At 44.8% G+C, this 22,206-nt stretch overlaps 1 protein-coding gene across 1 annotated transcript; it reads right to left on the reverse strand.

Annotated features, from left to right (window-relative positions):
- Window positions 1–3,622: 3,622 nt before the first annotated feature.
- On the reverse strand, window positions 3,623–14,953 carry Cxcl17 (C-X-C motif chemokine ligand 17). The gene is made up of 5 exons (XM_026403694.2): window positions 14,895–14,953; window positions 13,785–13,843; window positions 9,136–9,216; window positions 8,092–8,193; window positions 3,623–4,020 (listed from the first exon to the last, which is right to left on the reverse strand). The coding sequence occupies exons 1-5, from the start codon at window positions 14,951–14,953 to the stop codon at window positions 3,923–3,925; spliced, it is 399 nt and encodes a 132-aa protein (XP_026259479.1). The 3' UTR covers window positions 3,623–3,922.
- Between the last annotated feature and the right edge of the window lie 7,253 nt (window positions 14,954–22,206).

Genomic DNA, 22,206 nt, shown 5'->3' on the forward strand with positions numbered 1-22,206 from the left:
CCAGGACACGCCCCTAACCTCTAGCGAAGAGGGCCCGACCCCGCCTCCTCGTACGCCTTAAAGGGCCCGCAGCAAACAAAAATGCAGCCCTGGAGGCGTCATAGTGTCCTTCGCTCCGGACTAGCGAAGACCCTGGAGGGCTCACCCCCAACAGGGAAACCCCGATTTTCACACGTGCTGATGCTCAGTCTCGCTATCCCACTCACCTTCCTAAAGAGGGATCCTTAGAATGCGGCCCAGCCTGTCCGCCGGAGGATGGGGGAGACCCGGCACGGCTGCGCCTCCTCCTGGGGGTGAGGTGGGGGGGGTGGGCCAGGTCCTTCGGCAACTCAAAACCCAGGCAGGGCGCGCACTGGAGGCGTGGTTGTGCCTGAGAGCTGTTGAGGAAGAAGCCCCTCCTTCCCTCCTCTGTCTCCTAGTCCTAGTATTTCTCTCTTTCTCGCTCTTTTTTTTTTTTCCTTGCCCTCTTCCTCCCCCCTCCCCCGGAAGAATGGAGGGGAGGAGGAAGGTCGAGTACTTGGAGCACGCACACCACTTAAGGCAAGGGGTTGAGTCCCTGAGAGGAAGGGAAGTAGGAGGAGCACGCCTCCCTAGGAAAAGGTGGGAAACAGGAGGCACGAGGCTTGCTCAAGTGCACGTGGCCAACGGCCACGGGCGCCTATAGAGAAGCAGCCTAGTCAGCAAGCGTGGCGTGGCACAGGGATCTGGAGGCCAAGAGAGACTTTTATCCTTCGCCCTGGAAAAAGCAGGCCTCAGACCACTTATTTGCATGCTGCGTCTCTTCCCTCCAAAGTATACCTAATTCTCAGCTCTGAGAGGCTCGGCTCAGCCCCTCTGCCCCAGACCATGGCCAACGTGCCCTCAGTTTAAGGATTAGGGCTGCATTCCTCCCCACCCGATGATATCTTAACAAGTAACCCCCAATTCCCTGGATAAAATTTGCATCCCCCCTTCTCCACCGCTGGGTTTTGAGCCTAAAGGGGAGGAAGATGAGGGCCCGAGCTCTAGAGCTGGAGCCTGCATCCGGGAGTCACTATTGTCTGCTTCCGAGGAGCTCCAAAAAGTTTTGCGCCCAATACTTGCTGATACTGTTCCCCAGCTTTCTTTCCATTATTCCTTGCCCTTGCCAGGGAAGCTGGTGGCCATGGTCTTTCTCTCCCAGGTTCCTCCTTCTTGAGAACTCAGCCTCAGGGCCATTCAGCCTGGCTGAACCCTATAGAGGTAGCTGGAAGGAGAGCAAGTCCTCCCTGGCAGCAGAGGTCAGTCCCACTGAGGTCATGAATGCCTGGTTGTTGGGCCTAGACTGCATGGAAATTCAGGAGGGTAAGGTCCACAGTCACCCTTGTTTACTGGTGCTTATAGCAGTTTCTGCCCCAGAGCTGGCTCTCTGGTCAGTTTTTGTGGATGGATGGATGAATACTGGGAGGGAGATGACTCTTTCTTACCTCTATTTGATTTACCCCAAATCCTCCCTAGGGAGGCAGCTCTGTGCAGGTGAGAAAGTCAGACCCTGGCTCAAATCTTGGGCTTGGGGCTTCCTAACTGTAGCATCTTGTACAAGATCTTTCCTTATGATTAAGATGAGAATGTTGATCTTCATAAAATGGGGATAACTGAGCTTTATCTCATAGAATTGTTGAAGGATGAGCTGAGCTAATCTGGCATATGGTAAATTCTTAGTATTTCTTAAATAAATGAATGACTGACCCTGAGAGGCTCCAGATCTAAGTTTGACTCACCTGTGTCCTGGTAGTGCCTGTGATTCTGGGCACTGGTTTTCTTTCCATGTAATGGTGTCCCATTGTATCCTGACATGGCTTCATAATCATAATCAGGTATCTTTTTGAAGGCTGGTTTCATTTCTGGGGAGCTTGTTCCATCCCTCATACTTAGCGGATCTGTCTCTGAAGATGGCCTCCCATTTGATTCTAAGTCACAATCTGTGAGGCATTCAAGAAATGTCTTCTGTTCTTGAGTTACTTGCTGTGTAGTGACTTCGTACAGTCTTGTTAGAAATTTCCACTCAGTCAAAAATCCCTTCCTGGATTTGGTTTGCTGGGTTGGAGGTACTTGCTGGGCTGTGTAGTCTGATTGTTCAGTTCTTTCTTGGGATGTAAATTCAGCCTGGACAGATGGTCTCTTTTTGAGTCCAGGCATAGCCTGGGTGGTAGGTGTTAATTCTGCATCTTGTTGAGCTAGAGATGGTCTAGATCCTGACTGGGCTACATCTCTGTCTCTCAATTCTGGTTCCTGTTGAGTTGTACACGCTTGTCCTGGCCCATGTCCTTGCTGAGAAGCAGCTTCCTGTTGTTTGGCGTACACCTTTTGGGTGGAGGGTGATTTCTGTAGTGTAAGAAATTTCAGGTGCAAAGCAGATTTCTGTTGGGCTCTAGTTTCTTGCTGGAATTCAGCTTCATTTGGGGCAAGGGGCTCCTGCTGGGTGAGGGGTCTTTGCTGTGATGCAAACTCCTGTTGGGTATTGGATTCGTGCTGAGGTTTTAATCCTGAGTTGGCTGAGGGCTCTGGCTGGGTTATAGGTTTCTGGTGTGGCTCAGGTTCCCAGTCTGACATGGATACTGACTTAGAACCTGGTTCCACTGTTGTTATTTCCCTCATGGGAGATGCTGATCTTCCAGGTTTCATCCTCCTGGCTCCCCCAACCCCAGGCCTCCCTCTTCACCGATCTGTCATGATGCCATTGCCCTTCATGCTGGCATCCCCGGTCTTTCGTTTTAAGGCATCTGGCTAGGGGGTGGATCCCTGCAGGCTCCCCACTCCTGGGCCAAGTGATACACTTTGTGCCTTCTACTTTGGGTGGGAGGGATTAGGAATAGGAAGAAGCTGTGTGCCCAGCACTGTCTTACCAGAGGGAGGGGCTTGCCCTCTTGTGTCATAAATAGAGCCCCACCCCACTCAATACCCAGTTGAAATGTACTTTCTCATAAGGCAAGCGTAGCATCCCAATTTAGTCTTCTGTTTCATCTGGGGTGATAGAAACCAGATTCTGGATGAGTGTTCCTTGATACCCCCCCCCCCGATGTTTGAGGAAAGAGCTAAAGGGGGAAGCAGTCTCTATACTTGTAATACATTTTCCCTCTTTCTTCATTCTTAAAAGTGGTCACCAGTTTAATCTTTTTATAGTGATTTCACTTCCTTACTAAGAAAACCCCATGAGGTCCTCCCATTTTTACAACTTGAAGCTCTTTTGAATGGCACTGGAGATCCTCCACACCATCCTTCTAGAAACCCACAGAATACAATGGCTATTGATGATGACGATAGCAATCATAAATACTGAAGGCAGCCTATATGCTAGGAAACTGTGACTTTTTTTAACCTACACTGTTCCTTAATAAGACAATGTCTGATTCATGGCTATACCTGCTTTGCTCCACCTACTCTTACTTCAGAAAGGTTTGTTGAATGAGTGAAAGAATAAAAAGTTGGGCAGTGGAGAAAGATTGAGGGTCATGGGCAGGGAGAAGTAGGTGGAGAATCCGGGTTGGGTGGGCGTGAACAGGGTAAAGTGAGTCATCTGGATTCAATGTGAGTTGTCAGACCCCATTTAGAAGAAATGATTTTGACCTAGTACATTTTAAAACATTTATTGATTTCTGTTTGCTACTTCCCAGGTGGTATTTAATGGAAAGTGAGACCAGCAAGGAGAGTGGGGTTTCCTAGATCCTTTCACATAGTTAAGCTGAAGCCCAGGTAAGGGAGGGCACAGAAAAAGACTGGCAAGAGGAGGCTGCACTAGAGGGAGCAATAATCCATGATGTTGGAAAAAGTGCCATCTGATAGGACTGGCATGATGGTGGAGGTGGGGGGACAGGGAGTGGGGAAGAATAAGAACATGCTTTGTGTCCACTGCCTTTTGGGCTGAGAATTTGAATGTGGAGAGAAGACTCTCATCTCAGAGCTCTTACAAGGGCAGAGCAAAGCTTTCTAATTGACATCGTTGGAGAAATTGCCGGCAGGCTTTGAAATGCTTGTTTGACTTCTTGTGGTGCCTTCGGTGTCCTAGGGTACAAATAATAACATTTATTAATTTATTTTTTTAGTTGTTGATGGACATTTATTTTATTTATTTGTATGTGGTGCTGAGAATCGAACCCACTGCCTCTCGCATGCTAGGCAAGCGCGTTACCACTGAGCCACAACCCCAGCCCTAAAATTGAATTTTTATGAGTGCTTTTTTTTTTTTTGATACTGAGAATTGAACCCAGGGGTGCTTAACCACTTAGCCACATCCCCAGCCCTCTTTAATATTTTATTTAGAGACAGGGTCTCGCTGAGTTGCTAAGTGCCTTGCTAAGTTGCTGAAGCTGTCTTTGAACTCAAGGTCCTCCTGCCTCAGCCTCCCAAGCTGCTGGGATTACAGGTGTGTGCACCTGGATTATGAGTACTTTTAAAATTATAAGAGTAAGAATCATACAGTGGAAACATTTTAAATGAAAAAAATATATCCAGCAAAAAGCAAAAGGCTTCCTATAACCTCAACACTACACCCTCCTCCTTAGAGCTAACCATCATTAAGTTTGTCAAATATTTTCCCAAACCTTTTAATAAACACAATAGTTTAAAAAAATAAAAAATTATGCCATATGTATTGCTTTGCCCTTCACCTTGAACAAATATTTTATTATAAAAAATATTATGCATGTGTAGAAATTCGTAAAGTTATGTATAGAGGCAGAACTCTCATAAATGGGATTAGTACCCTTATAAAAGAGGCCGAGAGAGCTGGTTCGTCCCTTCTGCCATGTGAGGACACAGCTAGGAGCCATCATCTATAAAGCAGAAAGTGGGCCCTCAGCAGACCCTGAATCTACTAACACCTTGATCTTGGGCTTCCCAATCTCCAGAACTGTGAGAAATAAATTTCTGTTGTTTATAACCATCCCATCTATGGTATTTGGTTACAGCAGTCCAAATGGAATAAGACGGTTCGTGATGGCTGGGCATGGTGGGTGCCGGGTTTCTGTTCTCGAGACTAAAAGGCTCAGGGGTCACTCCAGTTAAACTGGGCTGCGCAAAATAACCACACAAGAGACACAATACCTTTTTCTTTGGGGTGGCTGTGACGGCTCCTCTGACCTTAAAGGTCTGCAGAAAGAGAGAGAGCTCGCGCTGACCCCTTTTATTGAGGAGAAGCTATGTAAATGAAGCAAGGGGTCAGGTTTCAAGGGGCTGAGTCTATCTTCATGATGTCCACTGTCAGCAGGTTGACTGGGTAGGCCACACCCAAGGGCACAGTAATCTTCCATGGAAGATTCTATCTTAAACAGGGCAAGGGGTTATATTACAAAGGAACAGGTGAGTGTAGCTTCACCCCTGGGGCTGTAACAAGACACATCCATGCATGAGACACTGACCCTCGGACCCAAGAAGGGTGGGGAAAGCTCTGCCACATTTCTTCCACTGAGCGCCTCAGCACCCAGCCGGGGAGTGTGACTCAGTCATGTGTGAGGTTGGTCTCCCACAGTGGCACACACCTGTCATCCCAGCAGCTTGGGAGGCTGAAGCAGGAGGATTAGGAGTTCAAAGGCAGCCTTATCAACTTAGTGAGGCCCTAAGCAACTTAGCGAGACCCTGTCTCTAAATAAAACATTAAAGGGCTGAGGGTGTGGCTCAGTGGTTAAATGCCCCTGGATTCAATCTCCATTACCAAAATAAAGTAAAATAAAGACAGTACACAAAAACATACTGTACTTACTCCCCGTGTCTTGTTTTCTTCCTTCAACATTATGGAGGCAAGATTTATTTATATTGTTAGGGATTGTACATTCACACCGATGTGTGTGTAAGCGTGTGCACACATAACATTCTAATGTATTATGACTTACCTATTCATTCTACTGTCAGTGGACTTTGGTCAGTTTCCAGTTTAGAGTAGTTATGGCAATGCTGCTATGAAATTGTCATTCACGTCTCCTGGTGTACTTTTGAGGATATACCTGAGAGTGAAATTGCTTGGCCATATAGTTTAAAGTTTAGAAAATAACCATCAATGTTTTTCAAAGTGATTTACCGACTTACACTCCCATTAGCAGCATCTGAGAGTTTCTTTGCTCTACTCTCTGGCAACACTTAAACTTGTCAGACTTTAAAGTTTTTGCCAATTTGCTGATGAAACAGTGATAATCTTGTTTGGAATTTAATTTACATTTTTCCAATAATAAGTTTGAGTGTCATTTCACATGTTTATTAGCTATTTGGATTTCCTTATCTGAGAAGTGACTGTTTAACTCTTTTAACCTATCCATTGTATTACCTGCCTTCTTCTTGTTGATTTGTGAGAATGTTTTATGTATTCTCAGTACTAAATACTAATCTTTTTTTTTTTTTTAAGAGAGAGAGAGAGAGGGTGTCGGACAGAGAGAGAGAGAATTTTTTTTTTTAACATTTATTTATTTTTTCTTAGTTCTCGGCAGACACAACATCTTTGTATGTGGTGCTGAGGATAGAACCCGGGCCGCATGCACGCTAGGCTAGCGCGCTACCGCTTGAGCCACATCCCCAGCCCCTAAATAGTAATCTTTTTTGTTTTGTTTTCTTTCTTTCTTCTTTTTGTTTAATTTAGAGACAAGGTCTTACTAAATTGCTTATAACCTTGATAAGTTGCTGAGGCTGGCCTTGAACTTGCAATCCTCCTGCCTCAGCCTCCTGAGTCACTGGGATTACAGGTGTGCTCCATGGCACCTGGCAGTACGAATCCTCTGTGGGTTATATATGTTGCAGATATCATCTCCAACTCTGTAGCTTGTCATTTTATTATTTTGATAATTAAAAATTTTAAATTTCAATGAAATCGGATTTATCAATCTCTTCCTTTGTGGTTTGTACATTTTGTATTCTGTTTACAAAATCCTTCCTTACCTCACAGTCATGAATATATTCTCCTATATCCTTATGAATTGGTCTTTCAAATTCACATTTTTTTAAATATTCATTTTTTAGTTATAGGTTTAGTTATCTTTATTTTATTTTTATGTGGTGCTGAAGGTCGAACCTGGTACCTCACACATGGTAGGTGAGTGCTCTACTCTGAGCCACAACCCCAGCCCCTCAAATCAACTTAAACTTATTTTTTTACTTAATATATCATGAATTTCTTTCTAGTAAATATATTATAATTTACTTCATTATTTTTGACAGCTGCAGATTTGCCCAATTTTATTTGATGAACATTTACCCCCATTTATTTTTCAAGAAAAATACTACTATAGTTTTTGTACATATATCTTTTTTTTTTTTTGCTTTGTTTTGTTTTTTGGTGCTGGGGATTCAACCCGGGGGTGCTCTACCACTGAGATACACCTCCACCCCTTTTTATTTTTTATTTTGAGATAAGATCTCACTAAATTGCTGAGGCTGACCTTGAACTTGTGAGCCTCCTGCTTCAGTCTCCCAAGTAGCCAGGATTACAGTCCTGTGCCACTATATCTGGTTTATATATGTATCTTTAATAATTTCTTTAATATCTTTAAAAGATATTACTGGTCAGAAGGTATACTCCTTTAAAATTTTTATAGGTACTGCCAAATTCACTTCCATCAAGAGAGTATAAGGATCCAGATTTATCCCATTCTTGATAATTATTAACACTACTAGACTAGTTTCGTGTGGTGGCACAACACTGTAATCCTGGCCACTAGGGAGGCTGAGGCAGGAGATTGTGTGTCTGAGCAACAAGACAAGATCTCATCCCCCAAACTAACCAAACCCAAACCAGCCTTCCTAGGCAGGGGAGGAGTCGTATTCTGTTGACCCTAACATGGGTGTCATCTTCAGAAATCAATGATCAGATCCTAATACCCCTTCTCCCTCCACTTCGATGAGCATCGAAGGCCTAAAGCCTAGGAATCTGGCTCACCCTTTCCAGGACCCGGTGGCTGTACCCTGCTTTCCCTGTCTTCCTCTTTCTTCACAGGTCGGCATTGAGGACCCAGGGCCCAGTCGCGTGCTTTCCCTGGCCTCCACTCCTCTTTTCCTGGCCTCCACTCCTCTTCTGTTCTCAGCCTCTGCTCCATCCCTTGTGACACCCATGAGTGACTTTGGTTTAAGGAAGGCCAGTTTGTTGAAACTTACTGGTTTTCTTCACGCTGACTGTAAAATGATCACAGGGACATCGCTTCTTTGGCAGCCCGGCCGCGGTCATGGGTTTTTTCTTAGAGGCTCTCAGGAACCAATCTGAAATAACAGGCTGCTGCTCAGACAGGAGGGTAGGTGCGTTGGAAAGTAGGGAGCCGGGCAGGCCATCTTCCGGGCCTCCCGTTTCCTTTTGTACACTGCAGTGGGGGTGGGAGAGGGGTCAACGCAGAACAGCTGGAAACCTCCAGCTATTTGAACACCAGGATTTCTGAACTGTTTTACTGACCTCTAAAGATTTGGTTTAGAGGGAGATAGCATTGGGGAAAATCACAGAATGAACAGTAAGATCTGGGCATTATCTCTTTTTTTGTACTAGGGACTGAATCCAGGGGTGCTTAACCACTGAGCCATATCCCCAGATCTTTTTAATATCTTATTTAGAGACAGGGTCTCATTGAGTTGTTTAGGGCCTCACTAAATGGCTGAGGCTAACTTTGAATTTGTGATCCTCCTGCCTCAGCCTCCCAAGTCACTGGGATTACAAGCGTGCATCACTGAGCCTGGCAATATCTTTTTTTTTTTTTTTTAATTAGTGCATTATAGTTATACATAATAGTTGGGTTTATTTTGACAGAATCATTCATGCACGTAGGCATTATCTTTGGAGGGCTGCTATACCTTGGGCAAATCATTTTACCTCTGTTTTCATTTTTTTCTTGTGAGTTCAGTGAGGCTGAAAATAGGATCTAGGATGCTTTTGGAAAGCCAGGAAAATGTGACAGTCCTTTTGGAAGACAGTCCTAGATTTTTTGGGGGTAAAGAGGAAGGGGAAGAGGATGGCCTGAATTTTGGCCAGCTCCCTGCTGGGCCTTGGAGGAGTCCAGTTCTTGCCCGAAGCTCAGAAAGCAAGCCAGCAAGGGTGCTGCGTGTTTTGGATGCTGAGGTCAGCTTGGAGAACATCTGCCCTGCTCTCAGAGGGGCTCCAGGGAGAGAGCTGGGGTCACTGTGGTGCCAGGGCTGTGTCCATGCTGAGTTACTGACCTTTGCACTCACATTCTTGGCTGCTTTTCAGGAGCCTCCTCCCAGAAGCCTGGCGTTGGTCCCTGTGGCCTCTGGCGACCCCTGTTGGAAGGAAACAGGTCACTTCCAGGCACCGGAAAGGGAAGGGGCCTACAGAAACCCCCTATTGTGCTACCTAGGTCAAGAATTTCCGTTTCATCTCTTTATTTGCTCTGGGGATCTAGGGTTCTTCAAGAGAGAGGAGTGTTTAAAATGGATAAAGAATAAGAGTTTTAAAATCTGGCTTAGAGAAAAGCTGAGCTGAAGGTTGGTGAAGGAAGAAAGGACTCTGATGGAAGAGAGGACAAAGGTCAGGGGTTATCAGGACTGTACACCCTCTCCTTGTCCCCTACGTTCAAATCCTCATGACTTCAGGAGTGAAAGCAAGGATCACATTATTCCATTAACCAAGATTCCCATCTGACCTCCAAATTACTGTGTTTGGATTCACAATTCCAGCTCAAACTATAAGAGGATGGTATTTGCATGTGTTCTTCTGGAACAAATACACTCCGATTTTGGCCTCTATCCAAGCTGATTTTATTGTGATAATATCTATCTATCTGTCTATCTATCTTTTTTTGTTTTGCTACTGGGGACTGAACCTAGGGGCGCTTAACCACTGAATGACATCCCCAGCGCTTTTTGTTTTATGTTTTATTGAGAGACAGGGTCTTGCTAAATTGCTTAGGGCCTTGAAAATTTGCTGAGGCTGGCTTTGAACTCACCATCCTCCTGCCTCAGCCTCCTGAGCTACTGGGATTACAGGCGTGTAACGCTGTGCTCAGCTTTAAAATTTATATATTTTTGAGACAGGGTCTTACTGTGTTGCCCAGGTTGACTTTGAACTCCTGGACTCAAGCAGTCCTCCTGCCTTAGTCTCCCAAATGGCTGGGACTATGGGCTTGCGCCACTACACCTGGCTTTAAAATAGTTTTCTGAGAATCAAGGATAATGGCTTATAGACTTGAGATTCTCACCAGCTCTCAGAGGAGGGGCTAGCGAAGGGAATCAAAACAATAAGGTGCCGAGCCCAGAGGATACGTCCTCTGCAGAGTGCACTCTGTACAGCAATATTTCCTGTTGCCTTTGTCTTTTTGGGGGGTGGGTACTGGGGACTGAACTCAGGGGCACTCGACCACTGAGCCACATCCCCAGCCCTATTTTGTATTTATTTAGAGACAGGATCTCACTGAATTGCTTAGTACCTCACTGTTGCTAAGGCTGGCTTTGAACTCTTGATCCTCCTGTCTCAGTCTCCCAAGTCACTGGGATTTAGACTCATAACTTCCAGTATCTCTGAATGTCTGTTTTTTTAGAGATGGGGGTCCTTAAAGAGGTGATTAAGTTAAAATAAGATTGTTTGGTGGGCCCTAACTCACTGAGCCATGTCCTTTTAAGAAGATAAGATTTGGACACTCCGAAAAGACCCCAGGAGTGTGTGTGCACAGCGGAATGGCCCTGCAAGGATCCGGTAAGAAGGTGGCTATGATGAACTGAATGTTCATGTCCCCGTGAAGTGCGTATGTTGACATCTCAATACTCAGTGTATCAGGAAGTGAAGTCTTTGGAAAATAATTAGGTCATGAAGGTACAGCCCTCATGAATGGGATTAGTGCCCTTATAAAAGGGAACCCAGAGGGTTTTCTCACTCTTTCTGTCATGTGAAGACACAAGAAGCTAACTCTCTGCAACCTGGAAGAGGACCCTTGTCAGAAGCTAATCATACTGACACTCTGATCTCAGAAGTCCTGCCTCCAGAACTGCGGAATAAACTCCTGTTGTTGATAAGCCACTCAACCTGTGGTGATTTGTCATAGCAGCCCAAACTAAGACAGCAACCATTTGCAGGCCAAGTAGAAGAGACCAAACCTGTAGAACCTCTGACCTTGGATTTCCAACCTCCAGAACTGTGAGAATATCAATTTCTGTTGTCTAAACCACTGCTCCGTCTATGAAATTTTGTTATGCTGATCCTAAAACAAAATCTTTCTCCATCACTAGACTTAGAACCAACAGTTCGGTAGTCATTCAGCTACTTTGCTCCTGGCACACGGCAGGCATTTGGTAAACGTTTGTTCAAATGAGTGGCTGGACAATTTAGTTTGGAGAGGGCTCTTAGAGATCGTCTGGTCCAATTCAGGTTCCTATTTCCCAGACTTGTGCCCTTTCTGCTACACAGATGGAGGGTGTTACATCATTTCCCCAAGTGCTAGTTTTCAAATGTTCTCATGCTGTTTAGAGAGTTGTAAAAGTAAACAGGCGTAGCCTCGGCTGGCTACCCTTTCCTCATATTTCACTTGGGCATGACCTCTACTCCTCAATCCACCAAAAAACCCCACACAATATAAGAGCAAGAAAGAATCTTAGAGACCGTTTAGTTGAATCCCTTCATTGAGGAGGATTTTCATCCTAAATATAATACGACTGTATTGGAGAAAGTTTTGAGATATGACAAAAAAAACTCACTGTTCTTCCTAACTGTTGGCATTTTGGTGTGTGATCTATAGATGGTTTTCATTCTGTAGGGATGATCATAGTACACCAACGGATTTCTACCCCCCTTCATAAAGCACGATGCTATTTCATCTTCATAATAGATATATTTTTAGAATTTATTTATTTTTTTAGTTGTTGATGGACCTTTATTTTATATGCACTGCTGAGAATCGAACCCAGTACCTCACACAGGGCAGACAAGTGCTCTCCCACGGAGCCACAACCCCAGCCCCATAATAGATATTTTTAATGACTGCAACAAGTATTTGTTTTCCAAATTATTTAACTGTTTTCCCATTGCTGAATCTTTAGGTTGTTTTATGTTTAGACACTGACAAAAGTTTTTCATTTTTACGACGTTTTCTAAATTTTGGATTATCTTCTTGGGAAAGAGAATAAAAATCTCTCTCATTGGAAGAGAGTTCCCAAAGTGGAAATACTAGTGGAAATTTAAGAACAGTTCTTGTTTCTTCTTTCTTTCTTTCTGTACTTGGGATGGAACGTGGGAGTACTTGGATGGGGCTACATGCATTGAGCTACATCCCCAGCCCCATTTATTTATTTATTTAGAAACAGAGTCTTGGTAAGTTGCTCAGGGCCTCTTTAAGTTGCTAGGTCTGGCCTCAAACTTGTGATCCTCCTGCCTCAGCCTCCTGAGTAGCTGGGATTGCCAGTGTGAGCCATTATGCTGGTCTTATGGTTCTTGGCATTTTCATCAAATTGCTTTCAAAGGGCTATAATAATGAACTAAATCACTATTTCTTTTTATTTTTGGATGAGGAAACTGAGCCCCAGTGACAGCAAACAAAATGCCCAAGTTCACAAAGCTAATGTTAAACCCAGGTCCAAGATCCTTAGTCTGTTGTTATTATCATGACCCTACATGAAAGCTAGTCTCATGCAGCTGAAAATGAAGTTGCTTGGAATTGTCGTATTATGTCTTCCAAACCTCAGGCACTTGGGGACTATCTTTATGATTTTCTCTTTCTCTTGTTAATTTGGGCCTTGTTAATTTGCGGAGGCTGGCTTTGAACTTGCAATCCTCCTGCCTTAGCCTCCTGAGCCACTGGGATTTATGATTTTTTTCTATAATTTATACCACCTCAACTATTATCTATTTCATATATTTCCTTTAAATTTATTTTACAAAACAGTCTCATTCTGTGTGATATTATCTGTGAAGTTACAGCTTGATCCATGCTTAGATCTTTTTCTAATATCCACTAAGACAACTTAATGAGGTAATTACTGAGGTAAAAAATTTGTGAATTTATGTTTCACCTAAAATTAGTTTTGGGAAACCATGATACGTGGAATAAATATAGCCTTTATATCCAGATAGACCTGGGGTTAGCGACTGGCTTCATCACTTAACTAGACAAAAGACCCTCTGCTTCCTTGATTCTCGATTTCCCTTGAGTAAAATGAGAAGAATAGTCTCCATTTCGCAGAGTTCTGAGGAATATAGGAGGTACTGTGAGTGCAGCCAGGCCTTCAGTACATGGTGGTTATTATTGTGATTATTACTGTGGACTTCTAGTTATTTTTCAAAAATGGTGTCTATGCTGGAACATTAGGTATGGGGCTTTTTGTTAAAAGGTATTTATTTGTAAAAAAGTTACTTGTTAGTTGTGGTACACACCTGTAATCCTGGAAATTTGGGAGGCTGAGGTGGAAGTATCACAAATTTGAGGCCAATTCAGCAATTTAGAAAGATCCTCTCAAAATTAAAAAAAAAAAAGTAAAAATATATTCTTGGAATTTATAGGGCTCAGGAAGTAATATGGAGATAGTAAAAAAAAAATATTAAAGTTAAGAAAAGGGTTAGGGACTTATCTCAGCGGTTAAGTGCCCCTGGGTTCAATCCACAGTACAACAACAAAAGTTACTTGTTAGGAGTTGCGGTACATCTATTACTATTTTGGTTTCCCAGTTCTACTATAAATTTGCTTTGTGATTTTAGCCAACTTAACTCATTTATGCCTCGTTTACCTGATTTGTAAAATGTCATACATTAGTGTTGTTATTTCCCAGCTCTGTCCATTAGAGAGCCTAGAAGTAATGGCAGCCACTAGCAAAGGTTGTATGTATTGCCCATTATTTGTAAAATAGCATTTTCCCATGAAAAGAACCTGGGTTCCCTGTAGAAGTGACTGATTTCAGGGCTGGGGTAAGAAAGTACAAGATGAGCCTAGAATATATTGTAGTGTCAGAAAGCAAGGAACTGCTCAAAAAATAATGGGGATACTAAAAGATCACAAAAGTCATCTTGAAGAAGCCCCAGTAGCCAATTCAGGTATAATATGAATAACATAATAAATAATGATAGTAATGGATTATAACCCATAAATATCCATGAGTCCATTCTGGTGGAAATAGATAATTGAATCAATCAGTAAAAGGAGGAGGAATAGCTTCTCTCTCTTTTTCTTTCTTGTACTGGGGATTGAACCCAGGGGTGCTTTTCCACTGAGCTACATCCTCAGTCCTTTTCTTACTTTTTATTTTGAGACAGGGTCTTGCTAAGTTGCTGAGGCTGGCCTTGAACTTGTGACCCTCTTGCCTCAGCCTCCTGAGTCTCTGCTCCCTGGGATCACAGGTGTGCTCCACTGTGCCCGGTGCTTTTTCTTACAGTAGAATTCCAATGACTAAATGTAGAAGGAATGAAGGAAATGGAAAATCGCTATGTGGTTAACACCACAGTAATCATCGTTGTAGGTAAGAGTCATCAATGAATTTTAAAAATTATTGATTGGGTAAAAGTAATATGATAAGGAGTAGGATATTTGCCCAGTCTTCAAGTATCTCTCCACAGGACACTTATTAATTACAAGGAGGAAAACTGTAACTTTACAGTGGAGAAAACTAGCAGACACAACCTTAACCGATTAACATCACTAGCAACGGGAGATGGTCGCATGCTGAGTCTCCTTCTGTGGCGGACTGAGAAGGACACATCCCTTCTGTGGTATTTTTGCCCTGTTATGATTTGGATTTGAGTGTCGTCTCAGAAACTCACGTGTCAGGCAGTGCAGGAATGTTGAGAGGTGACGTGATTAGAGTATGAGATCTGAACCTCATCAGATTACTAATTTGAATAGACGCCTGAGTACTGAGTGATAACCGTCAGTACTGGAGGCAGTCAGTCACTGTGGCTTTGGGCTATATCTTGTCCCTGGCTCCTCTTCCTCTGTCCCCCCTCTTCCTGGCTGTCATAGGCTCACAGCTTTCCCCCACTGTACCCTTCCACCACGATGTTCCGTTTCATCTCAGACTGGGAGCAATGGAGTTGGCCAGCCATGGGCTGAGACTTCTGAAACTGTGAGCCCCAAATAAACTTTTCCTCCTCTAATTGTTCTTGTCAGGTATTTTGATCACAGTGATGAAAAGCTGACACATGCCCCAAATGAATAACCTGAACTTAGTCATGAGGAAGCATTGGATGAACCCAACTGGAGACATTTTGCAAAATACCTGCCCAGTATTCTTCAAAATACTCTCAAGGGCTGGGTGCACACCTGTGATCCCAGTGACTTGGGAGGCTGAGTCTGGAGGATTGGAAGTTAGAGAGCAGCCTCAGTAATTTAGTGAGACCTTATTTCAAAATAAAAAATAAAAAGGGCTGGGGATGTGGCTCAGTGGGTTCAATCCCTAGTACCAATAAAAATAAAATAAAATAATAATAATAATTATTATTATTATTATCAAGGTATGAAAGAAGGAAGGACTGGGAAACTACCCTAGATTGGAGGATACCAAGGAGACAGAGCACTTTTATTCCGTGTAGGATCTTGAATCAAACTCTGAACTAGAAAAAGGACATACGTGGGATAATTAACAAAAATTTAAATGTGAATTAGTTAACATTATCATAGCAGTGCCAATCTCCTATTTTTATAATAGTATTATGGTTATATAAGAAGTTATTTGAAAAAAGTGGTTGGGGGGGGCTGGGGTTGTGGCTCTGTGGTGGAGCACTTGCCTCGCACATGTGAGGTACTAGGTTCGTTCCTCAGCTCCACACAAAAATAAATAAACAAAATGAAGATATTGTGTCCATGTATAACTAAAAAAATATTTTAAAAAAAGTGGATGAAGGATATACTGGAAATCTATTTTTACAGTTTTGAAAGTATGAGAAATGAAAGGAAAAAAATTCATTAGATCTCTGAGGACAAAGTGAATTAATGCGCGCGCATGTGTGTGGTACTGAGGATTGAACCCTAGGGTGCTTTACCACTGAGCTACAACCTCAGCCCTTTTTATTTTTATTTTGAAGCAGAGCCTGTCTAAGCTGCCCAGGCTGGCTTCCTAAGTCTCAGCCTCCCAAATAGCTGGGATTACAGACGTGAGCCACACTGAGCCAGGCAACACAGAGTGCTTAATACATGTGAGGTATTATTATAAGCAATTTTATAAATAAGTAATATTACAAGAAGTAAATAATCTGTTATTATAAGTAATTTATTTCCTAATACTCTCACATTTTTTTCCTTCCCTCTCTGCTGGGAAAAGCATATTGAAAAGCACAGATGTAGTTATTTTCAAAGGTAAAGTAAAGCCAGGCGCGGTGGTGCATACTTAGAATCCCAGCAGCTGGGGAGGCTAAGGCAGGAGGATCAGGAGTTCAAAGCCAGCCTCAGCAACTTAGTAAGGCCCTACGCAACTTAGTGAGACCCTGTCTAAAACATACAAAGTTTAGAAAAAGGCCTGGGATGTGGCTCAGTTATTAAGTTCAATCCCCAGTCTCTAAAAAAAAAAAAAAAAAAAAAAAAAAAAAGATAAAGTAAGATCAGATTTTGTTTTGAGAATTGTTTTGGACAGTGAGAGGTGTCATTCCTTCCATTATGAACTGGCTCAGACTTTGGCAGGATTGCAAAATTGCTTGGCTGGAAGCAAATCTGGAGCCCAGCCTCCGTCCATGGCGTGATTTGTGATTGCCGCACTTGGTGGCACAGAGAGCCTTCCCCAGTTCATTGTGTGTTAGGAACTGCTTCACGAATTGCACTTGGTCCGTTTATTGACCTCTATTAGATATGGAAACTGACAAACCCCCCAAACAGTGACGCCCGGGAAAAGGGGAGAGAGACAGAAAGCCATACATGGAGAGTGTCGATCCTTCCCTAGTCCATTCTTTCCTGGTGTTTAAACAAACCCTGGGGAGGAGGTGTCCAGAGCATTGATCCTTCGCTAAACAAATCCTTTCCGGATACCAACCAGTGACCCCAGGCCCTCCATCCATTCCAGTAAGTAAATCCCAGATACTGACTGCTGACCCCAAACCCCCTCCCATTTCACTCAGTAAAACAGACCCCAAATTCCTGAGTGCCCAAACTGACACATTCATTAACTAACTCACCTCTCAGTAGAACCTATAGAAGCCCAGTCCCCTCCTTTGTTCAGTGACTTATTTTCCACCTGGAAAGTGGGCCCATCGTTCCTGAATAAAAGGCTGAAATGATAGGTGAAGTTTGTGTCCAGCCTGGTTCTTCTGTGCTAACAACCTCTTTCTAGATGAATGTTGTAGATCATTTAATCTTCGAAGGTCCGTGTGAGAAATGTTATTTGATGTGTTTTATTATTATCGTTATATTTGGTACTGGGGATTGAACCCAGGGGTGCTTAACCACTGAGCCACATCCCAGCCCTTTTTATATTTTTATTTTGAGACAGGGTCTTGCCAAGTTGCTGAGGCTGGCTTTGAGCTTGTGATCCTCCTGCCTCAGCCTCCCCAGTTGCTGGTATTTTAGGCCCGCACCACTGCACCTGGTTATTTTATGTGTTTTAATATGGTAACACTGAGACTCAAAGCACTTAAATGACTTGTGGAGAGTTGGAAAGAGAGTGGTAGAGTTGGTATTTGGATCTGGGTTCTCCTAACTCAAATGCTGAATCTAAACATGTGACCAGGTTTAAGAACTATTGGAATACAGCCGTGGTTCTCCACTGGGAGTGTCAACGCCCCCCCCTCCACGCCCCCCCTCCCACGCTGCCCCAGGAAACATTTAGCAATGTCTGGAAGTATTTTTAGCTTTCTTTTTTTAGGGGGAGGGGAATACCGGGAATTGATCTCAGGGGCACTCAACCACTGAGCCACATCCCCAGCCCTAGTTTGAATTTTTAGAGACAGGGTCTCACTGAGTTGCTTAGCGGCTTGCTGTTGCTGAGGCTGGCTTTGAATTTTCGGTCCTCTTGACTCAGCCTGGCATTTTTTTAGATTTCTTAACTGGAGCGTGTTGGGGAGGGAAGAGGTCTATGGGTAGATGCCACATTACAATACAAAGAGCAGCCCCCCACAACAAAGAGTTGTTCAGCCCCAAATGTCAATAGAGCTGCTATCAAACTCTGGTATCGAGAATCTCAAAGGAGCAATATTTTGCACTTGGAAACCTGAGGACTTAGCTAATATTTACTGTGTCCTGTGCTGGATAATGTGAGGGACATGGCCCATTTGTGCCACCAGGGAGGTTACAGTTAGAAGGCAGGGGCAGGGGATGGAGGGTGCACGAGAACTTTCAATACAGGCAGAATATGATCAATGCAAACAGAGAGTCAAGTTAGGGCTGAGCATGCTCCGTGAGGGGAGCACCCTATCTGTCTTGGAGGAATCTAGGGAGGCTTGGGGGAGGAGATGGCTTTGGATCTGGAGGAGGAAAACAGCAGAACCTGTTTTGGGAACAGCAGGGAGTCTGGGTGGAGCAGAGAGTCTTGGTGAGTGAGTAGAGATTCAGGGCTGGAAAAGCAGGTCCAGAGTGGAGCCCAGGCTGAGGAATGCCAAATACAGTACAAGCCATGGCACTTCAAGAAGCCCTGGGATGGGATGGTGCTCTGGAGGAGACACACACAAGGGGACAAGCTCTCCGCTGTGCACAGGGCTGAGCCACTTTGGCTATGGTGAGAACTGGAGCAGATTCAGGACTGCCTCACCAGAGCTCTGCTTCCCAGAAGGTGAGCTGTTATAGGGCTTGGTACAGTCAGAACTTGTGGGTTCTGCCTGGCAGTCGCAGTTTTCTGCTTTACCACAGTACCGTTAAATACCATTAAAAATTGTCGGTGGCATCTCCAGGGCAGTATAAGGAACACGGGACTTCCTTACCTTCTGTGAGCGTACACTTACCTTCACATCCGGTCACCTCTGCCACATAGTTTGGCCCTGGGGAAATTTATTACTCTTCTGGAAAAGGAGTTGGAGGGGAGAAGGGGAAATCTTGGTTGAGCTAGTGTGTGTGTGTGTGTGTGTGTGTGTGTGTGTGTGTGTGTGAGAGAGAGAGAGAGAGAGAGAGAGAAGAGAGAGAGAACAGTATATCTTTTTTTTTTTTTTCGTACTTGATATTGAATCCAGAGGTGCTTTACCACCGAACTACACCCCTAGCACTTCTCGCTAAGGTGCCCACATTAGCTTCAAAACTTAAAGTCCTCCTGCCTCAGCCTCCGAGTAGTGACATTACAGGTGCGTGCCACAGCCCCTGGCCTTACAATATCTTCGTAGCAAAAGGAGCTACATTTTAACACATGTGTGGCCTGTTTTAACCCGTTTTCTGCTCCCTTTCTCCCCCCTTCATAGAAAATCAATCTTATTTACCTGAGTTGGGGTTGCTAGAGACCATGGACATCAGCAGTAGTGGCAGAAACAGGAGGGTCAAGATCAGAACCTTCATGGTGGCTGTGGGTGGTGCTGGAAGCTACTTCCCCCCGTCAGAGGTTCCCAATTTCTTGGGACGGCCCAGGCGCAGCACTCAGGGTGGTGGTCAGCACCTCAGTCCCAGGCTGGTGTTCCCTTGGGAGGGTAAGAACAGGAAAGGCTCTGCTGCCCTTGTGGTTAGATAACAGACCAGACCAGGTGCTTTATGGGACTCTGGGAGGTAAAACTCGTCAAACAAAAGAAATGCAGCATTCTTAAGCACATAAGTGACTGATAACTTGGCAGCAATACCTGTTCCTTCTGGTCCTCCTCCTTACCTGCCCACCCCACCGGGTGCTCTGATATCTTCAAGACTTTTTTCTTATTCAAATTTCCTTATACCTTTCAGCCACTGTCTCTAGTGACAAAGCGGGAACTAAGGGTTGACCAGAGAGGAGGGCACGTCTGTTTTCTCTTGTTCTTCTCATTTCTGTTCCTGGCAAAGGATCGGCAGCGGTCGTGGCTTGCCTGGGAAGTTGCCGGTCCTCTGTTTACCATTCTTACTATTCTATAGCCGGGGAAGGTGATCAGGACCCAGAAGAAGCAGTTAGTTCTCCTTTGCCCAGAATGCTGCCCGGGAGCAGTGGGCAGGACCAGCCTCGCTGTTCATCAGGAAGATGGCTGGGGCTTAGCTGCTCCAGTCTAAAGGAGAGGGAACCGGCTTCAGGTCCCAGAGGGCTGGAGAAACAGGAATCCCAGGTGGGAAGGAGCCTTTCAGCCCCAGGCTGCTGGGGCTCCTGGCTACCCACCTTGTTTGGATGCTGCTTCAGGGCAAAATTAGAAAGTTCATGATACTTACAGTAAGAGTCATTGTGATAGTCCACTTTGCATGACGGTGATGAAAGGCCTGAAATAATCGGCTTCTAAGGAGGAAGGTTTATTTTGGCTCCTGGTTTTCAAGGCTACAGTTCATGGCTAGTTGTTCCTGTGGCTTTGGGGCCTGTGGAGGAGCCTGCTCACCTCCTGGCAGCCAGGAAGAAGCCAGGATCTCAATGTCCCCTTCAAGGCCATACTCCCAGTGACCTCACTTCATTCTTTTCTTTCTTGGTACTGGGGATTAACCCAGAGGCACTTAACTCCTGAGCCGCATCCTCAGCCGTTTTTTTTATTTTTTAAAATTGTAGTTGGACTCAATCCTTTATTTTATTTTATTTATTTATTTATTTTTGGGTAGTTGTCGATGGACAGAATGCCTTTATTTTATTTGTTTATTTTTAGGTGGTGCTGAAGATCGAACCCAGGGCCTCAAGCATGCTAGGCCAGTGCTCTACCGCTGGGCCACAACCCCAGCCTCCTCAACCCTTTTTAAAATTTATGGAGACAGGTTCTCTCTGAGTTGTTTAGGGCCTCACTCAGTTGCTAAGGCTGGCTTTGAACTCGCGATCCTCCTGCCTCAGCCTCCTTAGCCACTGGGATGACAGGCCTGCTCCACTGTACCCGGCAACCTAACTGTTTTCCTGGGGGCTCCACTTCCTAGGGGTTCACCACCTCCTCAGAGGGCCACAGGCTGATCAAGCCTTTAACGCACGGACCTTTGGGGGTCATTCACAATCCAGTCTGTGACGGTTGTGGAACCTTTAGCAACTCACAAACTTGGTGTCTGTTCTGGAGACTTTAGGCATGTGTCAGAGAAGGAGGAGAGATGCAGCGTGAATGCCTGGTGGTATTTTAGAGGCGAAAGGAATAAACAACAAGGAGGTCCTACCTGGAAGCCCCCCACTTAGAAGTGAGATGGTGGGATGACATTGGATCCCAAGAGGAGGGAAGACCCAAGGCACGGGTCAAATTCCTTTTGATGTTTGGTCGATCATTCCTTCCCCCTCAGTTTTCAAATCATCTTGGCCTAATCAACTGAGGAGTTGATTAGTCAGTGAAAACTGTCCTAGAATCCAAGGCTCGGGCTTGACCTGATACAAACCACTGGTGTGGCTTCTTTCTAGAAAATTCTAGAAGTGGTTTTTGTTTTCAGGGGGTCAAGTCTAAACAAGGGGATAACATAGGCTTCATAAAACCTAGAGATTTAAGTGGAGTCAACTTTCAGAGACGGCAGAAGTTCACGGGAGACAGAATGACCCTGTTCCGGTGGCACGGGAGCTGGTCTCCTGGTGTGGGGCAGAATTTGGGCTGGTGGGGAGCAGAGAGGGGGATGGGGCAGAGGAGCGTCAGGAGGGTGGAGTCTGGAGCTAATCCGACTGGGGAGTCTCCCAGGGCAGCGGCTGTCCATGGCTCATTTTGGTATTCTCAGGACTCAGGGGAATCCCGCAGGGCCTGGCGCTCCACTCCACAAATATTTGTTGAATGGAGAGATCGATCCTTCCGTAACCTAGGCCCTTGGAGGGTGTGTGGACATGCAATTCAGTAGAAGGAAAGAACCTTATTGAGAAATGTGCATAGGTAGACATGGGTCCTGGCAGGGACATCTGCTCCCTTCGTGGACCTGACCATCAGTCTGTGCTGAAGTCACTGTGGGGTCATGGAGCTCCTCAGACCTTCCTCCAGGTCCCCTCCCTCTGTTTACCCTGTCCCAGCAAGCCCTGGCTCCCTGTCAGTTCTCTCAGTATGGTTTTCCCCTCCATGGACTTGGGGTGGGTGTACCATGGGAGGGAGCTGAGGGTCCTTCAGGTTCATCGATATAAAGCACCCATAATCTGGGTGCAGTCGTGCGGGTCTGTAATCCTGGAGACTCAGGAGGCTGAGACAGGAGGATCCAGTTCCAAGCCAGCCTCACCAATTTAGCGAGGCCCTAAGCAACTTAACAAGACTGTCTCTGAATGATATGTACAAAAGGGCTGGGGATGTGGCTCAGTAGTTGAGTGCCCCTGGATTCAATCTCATGTACCAAGAAATAAACATTAAAACAAAAAACAATAAAA

This window comes from Urocitellus parryii, chromosome 15 (genome assembly GCF_045843805.1).
Source record: "Urocitellus parryii isolate mUroPar1 chromosome 15, mUroPar1.hap1, whole genome shotgun sequence".
In the NCBI taxonomy this organism is placed as follows: domain Eukaryota; kingdom Metazoa; phylum Chordata; class Mammalia; order Rodentia; family Sciuridae; genus Urocitellus; species Urocitellus parryii.